General features: G+C 43.1%; 1 protein-coding gene across 1 annotated transcript in view; it reads right to left on the reverse strand.

The window, feature by feature from the left end:
• ERCC4 (ERCC excision repair 4, endonuclease catalytic subunit) overlaps positions 1-7365 on the reverse strand; it is a 30941-nt gene extending 23576 nt beyond the window's left edge. The window contains exons 1-4 of the mRNA XM_084881119.1: positions 6969-7365; positions 5433-5613; positions 1971-2166; positions 588-795 (exon numbers count right to left, since the gene is read on the reverse strand). Of these exons, the coding sequence (XP_084737245.1) occupies positions 588-795; positions 1971-2166; positions 5433-5613; positions 6969-7175 (792 nt within the window). The 5' untranslated portion in view covers positions 7176-7365. The remainder of the gene's footprint in view (positions 1-587; positions 796-1970; positions 2167-5432; positions 5614-6968) is intronic.
• Positions 7366-7658: the final 293 nt, after the last annotated feature.

Here is a 7658-nt window from a genome sequence, read left to right on the forward strand (position 1 = left end):
ACTGTTAAATTGACTAAATTGTTAAATTAAAAACTGACTAAATTTGAATATTTTTTAAAAATATATTTTTATTGATTTCGAGAAGAAGGGAGAGGGAGAGAGAGATAGAAACATCAATGAGGAGAGAGAATCATTGATTGGCTGCCTCCTGCTTACCTCACACTGGGGATCAAGCCCACAGTCCGGACGCTCACCAGACAACAAATTTCACATTCCCCAGTAAAGAAAACTCATCCAAATTATTTTTACTCTAAACAAGAGATTATACATTCTGAAGCAGTCTCATGTAAAACTCTTCTACCTGTAGATAGCCGAATGCTGTCATTTAAGAGCACAAAGATTATTTATGCTCCTCTTAATTATATTTAAAATGAGATCATCGCTGCAAAATCAGAATTGTGCTTATATGTCAATCCACATATTTTACTACAAATGACTTTCCAGTAAACCGAAGATGCTATCTGTACTTTATTAATTATAAACAACAGCAAATTCCTATGAAGAACACTGCAAATATTAAAATAACTGGCATTCTTTAAAATTATAACATAACAAACTGTGCTTAAAAAGGAAAAGAAATAGAGTACCTTGTCAAAGGGTTTTCCAATAGCGTTTTCTAAAGACAAATCTTCGACTTCCAGCGACGGGTTATGACATTTTAGTTCCTTCAGACATGCATTTAAAATGTCCAGTATAGCAGTCTGTATGGCAAGCATGGCAGGTGTCATAGAAACATGGATTTCTACGACTTCAGGTTTGTGCTGCTCTAAAAACGAGTTTACCGCTACATGGAACCTAAAGGGACAAATATATTTCAAATATTTTTCTAGAGTTTCAACAGCTATGTTTCTGGTCTCGGATCAACTTTATAATTTTTTTTTTTTTTTTTTTTTTTTTTTTTTAGTGCAAGTAAGAAACAAACAAAATAGAAAGTAAAATGACAATGTTTTCAGAAATACTTTTAACCTTCATAAATGAAAATTGTTCAAAGAAAGCAGGGGTCAGCAAACTATGGTCTGGGCTAACTCCTGGGCCTATTTTTAAAAAATATGTTTTCATTAATTTTTAGGGAGAGGCAGGGAGAGGAAGAGAGAAACGTTACTATGAGAGAGAAACATTGATGGGTTGCCTCCTCTATGCACTGTGACTGGGAACTGAACCCAAAACCTGGGCATGTGTCCTGACCAGGAATCGAACGGGCGACCTTTTGGTGCACTGGATGATGTTCAAACAACTGAGCCACAGCATGAATTTCTACGACAGCAGCCAGGCCTGGGCCTATTTTTATATATAGTCTTCCTGGGACACAGCCATGCCCACGGTTCATGTATTGTCTATGGCTACTTTCATGCTAGGACAGCAGAGCTGAATAACTAACAGATCGCATAGCCCACAAAACTTCAATCGTTACCAACTGGCCCCTTCCGGGAAAAGTTTGCTGATACCCAAAATAAGGCATAATCAAGAAACAAAAAAGACAACAACTACTCTTGAGTACCATAAAGTGTAACCAAACTACCTATTAGTATAGGTTGCAAAATGCTTGAAAACTGAAGCCTTCTGTCTTTCCTAGAAATTTACTGAAATTCTTTAAGATCTTTGGGCATGATTTCCCTGATGGGTTATTTTCAAAGTGGAAGTGGGCCAATAAATCTGCAGTCTACCTACAGCTACTGTGTATATGAGTCTCTAGATAGCTCTCTTGGAGTTTTATTAAGTGGATGAGAAAGGATAGCGTGGCTGCATTTGGATGGCTTTGACGGGCTACCAGAAAAATAACTACCAAATCTCTTTCTCCTTTAAAAAGAATCACAAAGGTGGTGACCATATATTATTTATATTTAGATGCACTTGTTATGAACCTGACTAGCATGTATCAAGTCCAATTACAGTAAGTTTTACATCGCATTAAAGTGCAAAGTGAAATGACAGCAGAGTCTCTCAGCAAGTGATCCCAGAATGCTACGTACCTGGGCCACAGATAGAGCTTCCTTACGAAAAGGTTCCTCATCACTCTTTCCACGTGACAGAAACCGGTATCGAAGGCAACAGCGTTGTCCGTGAAAGCTTTAATAAAGCCACGCTTGTTTTTCTGGCGAAAGAGGCGCAAGATGAACGCTTCCTGACAAGACTCGATTATTCTGTGAGCTCTATACACCAAGATGCCTGAAGGGGGGAATTAGAATTTCAGTTACAGGGCAGACGCAGTTTTCAGGCTCGGTTTCAGTCACTTACTCATCACATTTTTCTTGAGTGCCTACTTGAGCATGGGCAAGCACTGCGCTAGGCTGGGAGTAGTATAGTCTCAGAGAAAATAAGTAGTCCTTATGTCACTTCTATTCACAATATAAATAAGTAAAATAGTCAGTCGGTTATAAGGTGATAAGAGCTGGAGAGAAAAAAACAAATCAGAGGAGGGGGTGCATGTGTGAAGGATGCGGTTTGAATTTTTAGATAGGGTGGCCTCACTTGAGGTCACATGAGTGAAGGCAGATGAGGAGATGAGCCTTGCAGACTCTGTGGGCCAAGAGACCTCCAGATGGAGGCGATCATACAAGCAAGGGCCCTGGGGTAGGCTGTGTCTGGCACAGTGGAAGCATTTCTGAAAGCTAAGTGGGTTACTAATTCTCCTTTTATTGTGAATGAGATGTGGACTGCACAAGATCGCTGCATTTCAGAAGTTTCGGCAATTAAAATAATTCAGTTTCGCCTATTAAAATAATTCAGTTTTCAGAATCAGAGTATTCAATTGAGAGCTAAATTAGTCCAGTTAAAATAAACACGTTTAATGAGTATGTTTAATACATACATTTTTTTCTTTTTTTGATGTGGGTGTGGTGATAACACCTCTGAATCACAAAAAACACAGACAATGATACCTGTTTCCTTATTTATAAAACAAGCACTGAACCAGATGACCTTCCATATATATAATATATATAATTTTGTTGTGGTATGATTAGTGATAAATTAGGGACAGACATGAGATGGTAAAAGAACGCATAGACATAATTTCTGGGTCAAAAACTCAATTATTCTATGATGATTCTCAGCCTTGTAGATGCAAACCAAGCCTGTTATATATACTGTTATATAAATTTGCTATAAATGCACTTGCATATTTTTGCCCCAGTTGTCATCACTTCTAGTTTCTAGAAAATGACACCAATTGCAATATATGACCCTTCAATTCAGATTCTACTATTTTAGTGTTTAAATTCTGGATCACGGTGGATGGAGGTAACATTTATTTGCCTAAGCAAATTGTTTTTCCAATATGGTAAAAATTAATAGTATTATTTAAGAATTTGTAAACAAAGGATTTTCAATCACTCCAGTACATGTTCATAATTAATTTACTACTCAGAAAGAAAAAGATTCTGTACCTAGTAGGTGGGTTTTTCCAAGTACCCTACTGGGCCCCATTTGCTGGCCTGAATTGAAATATTATATAAAATTAAAAATGACTTCTAAAGAAAAGGTGAACCTCAATTTAAGAAAATGTTGTGCTCTACCAGGCTGTCATTTTTTTGAAGCCCAATAGAGGAAGGATAAAAGAACTAATATCCAAGGCCCTGGGGTTAGGCACTTTTATAGAGTTTTATTTAATTTAAACCTCACAATAATTCTATGAGGTAGGCATTATTATGAGACCAGGAAAGGGAAGTGACTTAATTAAGGTCTTCCAACAAGTAATGGGAGACCAAAGATTCCAAAACCCAGTTTTTCCTAACAAGTGACACCATTTGAGAACCCCACATTTTATAAAAAGAAATAAAAACAACACAAGCTGGTCATATTTTGGGGGCAATTCTAATCCCACAAAAGCGTACTGAATTTTTTTGTGCTCCAATAACATCTTGTATCTCATCTCATATTGTGCTGTAAATATTTTTTTACATCGTTCTCCTCCACTAAACTGCCTGAGGACAGGAACACTCACAACACACAGTAGTCACAGAATGCTTCCTATGTGCCATGCACAATGCTAAGAATTTTACATAGGGTATCTCATTTCACCCTGACAATAACCCTATAAGGAAAGTATTATTACTGCCTCCGATTTACAGACGAGTTACTGGGTCATACAGAAATTAACTTTTAATTAGAAAGTGCGTATAAGCTCTACTTTGGACATTTATTGGACTCAGATTGCTTAAGTAGGTTGCACTATTATTGAAAGAGCAATACTGACATCTGGTGGTGGTTTCAAGAATTTTTTTTTCATTTTATCAACCTAAAAAATAAAGACAGATAAAACTTATAGGAAAGGTGCAAACAGTAAAAGACTTCATGGTCTATCATGATTTCTGGTTATAAAATGCCAATACACTTTTTTATATTATTCATTAAGTGTTTTTCACATACCAGGCCCTAATACTAAGCAATTAAGAAATGAGAACACTGGGACTCACGAAAAAGAAATTAATGAAAAATTAAGTAAGTTGCTTGTAAGCAGTGGCATTACCAAAGTCAGGTGATTCTGACTGCACGGTCTGTGCCGCAACTTATAACAATCAGCTCACCATGAACCATAAAAAGAATGCATTCTTATGTTTATTCATTAAATATTTTTTGAGGGTCTCCTAGGTTCAGAGCAATAGGATGGACAAAACGGGAAAGTACAATTATGACTTTCCTAAGCCTCTCTCCCCTCCAAAAGTTCACTACAGATCACAGTACACCCATGCATCATTCACCCAACAAATGTGTGTTTAGTACCTACTGTGTACCAGTTACTTAGTACCTACTGTGTACCAGTTACTTGGAGCCTGGGACAAACAAGTTGTTCCTTGTGCCTATAAAGCTTGTTCTCTCATGAGCCAGACGGACAAAGAAGTAAGCAAACATTTCATGGTGTTTTGAGTGCTATGAGAAGGATGGCATAACCTGAGGTCACAGAGGCAGAGCTTCTAAATTAGTTTTGGGGAAATCAGAAAAGGTTTCTTAAAAAAAATAAGTAATAATAATAATAATAATAGTTCCTTTTCTATATTAACTCTAGCTAAGAAACCGTTCTTCTCAAAATAATTAAGCAACTATTTGGTCTAATTCCCATCACGGAAAAAAGGTACTCTTTAAAGAGGAAAACCAAATATTTTAGGAAATATACAAAGAACATTTATAAACATTTCAAGTCCGATTAGGTCCTAAAAGCAAATGCTATCCACGTACCACGTTATTTACTGAACATGAGCTTAGAAAACAAGGAAAAGTCAATCTTACATTTATTGGTTTACTTATTCAGGCCACAAACATTTACTGAGCATCTGTAATGTGTCAGATATTGTGCTAACGGCTAAAAGGACAATGTTGAGAAAATACACACAATGTTACTCACAAGGTTCTCACTTAGAGTAGTTTAGCAGAGGGGACAGACACACACACACAAAAAAGGCAAATTTACATATGACAAACTTTCAAATGCTTACCCGTAATTAAATCTGAAGGTATTCTATCAGTCAAAAAATCAACCACGAGTATCCGGCTGGTTGCAAAGATCACACCTCCTTGTGTGTAAACCTCATAGCGACCGTTGCTGGCGATCTCATTGGTCACTCGGCGGGGGAGGTGTTCCACTCCTTCTATCTTCAGCTGATTGATAAAATACTCCTAAACCAAAGGAAACCTCGTTAGTGGGCTGTTTCATACAAGGGGAAGCTTTTATGAGGTTGCAGGGACTTGTCTTTCGAATGATGGGCAGCTTTCCCCAGAGACAAGGAACTTACATGAACTTACATTAATCATGCACACACACACACCAAGTCACTACTTGATGTTGATCAACCAGCCAGACTGCACTTCACTAGGGTTTTATTTTTGTTTTGAGGCTTACACAAAGGAATCATTGCAGTTGTTATTAGCATTTTAATAATGATTATTGTAAAAAGGCTTTCAAGGACTTGTATGCATGCATATAAGCATAACCAATGGGCGAAAAACTCTGGGGAGGGAGGGCATGTATGGTAATGGGAGGGGGTGGGGATTGGTAAGGTAAGTACACATATAATACCTTAATTTAAAAAGTGAGGGGGGAAAAAAAGGCTTTCAACCCCTCAGTTGAAAAGACATCCTGCTACCTAGAAAAAAAATACTTCCCACCAAAGCCAGGTTTGTACCAGCGAGAGGATATCCAGGGGTATCTCCTGGGGGTAATGTGTGCATTAGTAGTTCTGTCAAGATCCTCCCAGAGGGAATCTCATCATGTCAATGGGGCCCTGGCCCGAACACCTTCAGCTCAGCACCGCCTTCACCGGGGCCTGGGGGTGGGGCGGGGCGGGGCGGGGCTCAGGCCTCTGCCAGGCACAGGCCATGCCTAGGTGGATGGCACAGGAGCCCTGCCCTCAAGGAGGCTGTGGTCGCTCTTCCCAGCTGACACGTCCCTTCTGCCACCTGCTCTGTCTCCGGCTCATCAGCCTTGTCAGACCAGGCCCTGTCACCTCTCAACACCCCCAGGACAACACCCCAACACAGGTATACCGCCCAGAATCCCAGGTCCCCTTCCCCAATATCCCCAACTTCCAGCTCCCTCCCCTCCCCTCTGGTCCTCCGCCCTCCTCCCACAGCTCTGGTGAACCTCAGTCCCTCCCCTTCCCTTCAAGGTTCTCTCCCAGCATCAGCATCCTTCACGTCCCCCCATGACGCTCAGAGATTCCTCCATCCCCATTCCCACCCCTTTCCCCAATCCTACTCCTCTGACCCCAGCAAACCCTTTACATAGGGGATCCCATCATTATCCTATCCTCCCAAGGGGCCTCCCCTACTCCTGTCAGAGCCCCTCCATCCCGCTCACTGTCCTCGGTCAGGGACCTGCCTCTGTCCCTGGGCCCCTCATCCCACGCCTCCCCATCCCGGCGTCCGGGGCCTGCGCCGCCCTCAGCGGCCTCGCCTCCGCGCCGGGGCCGCATCCACCCGCTCGGGGTCCCCCTGGCTCCCGGGGTCCCTGAGCCCGGCGCCGGCGGCCGCACCTCCTCGGCCGGCTGCGTGTTGAGCACCAGCACCAGGCAGGCCGGGTGGCAGTGCAGCCGGAGGAAGTGGTAGAGGAGCCTGTCGGCGCCGAGCCCGCGGGCGCACACCACCAGCCCGTCCGCGTCCAGCAGCTCCAGCACCAGCTGCCGCTCGTACTCCAGCAGCGGCGCCATCGCCGTGGGCCGCGCCGACAGTCCCCGCTCCATGGGCGCCCTTCCGGGCCGCGGCCGAGCGCGGGCGGAGAGAGCAGAGCCCGAGGGGACGAGCGTCAGCCGAGCTCCGCCGAAGAGGAGCCGAGGCCCGGGCGAGCGTCTCCCGAAGGAAGCCGAAGAGAGCCGAGCCCGAGAGGACGAGCGCCGGCCGAAGGGGAACCGAGGCCGCGACGAGAATCTTCCGAAAGAAGCCGAAGAGAGCCGAGCTCCAGAACGCGAGCGTCAGCCGAGCTCCGCCCAGGAGGAACTGAGACCAAGCCGTGCGTCTTCCGAATGAAGCCGAAGATAGCCGAGCCGAGCCGAACCGAGCCGAGCCGAGCCGAGCCGAGAAGTGCTGGCCGAACACAATCCACGAGAAGCCGAGCAGAGCGAAGATTCATAGAGTCATAGGGCGGTGCGAGTAGTCCAGACTGGTGCCCGCTATGAAAAGCCTCCTCTCCCGAGCCTTCAGTCATTCCACCTCCTCTGGTACTTCGG

This window comes from Pipistrellus hanaki (assembly GCF_964339955.1).
Source record: "Pipistrellus hanaki genome assembly, chromosome: 4".
Lineage (NCBI taxonomy): Eukaryota > Metazoa > Chordata > Mammalia > Chiroptera > Vespertilionidae > Pipistrellus > Pipistrellus hanaki.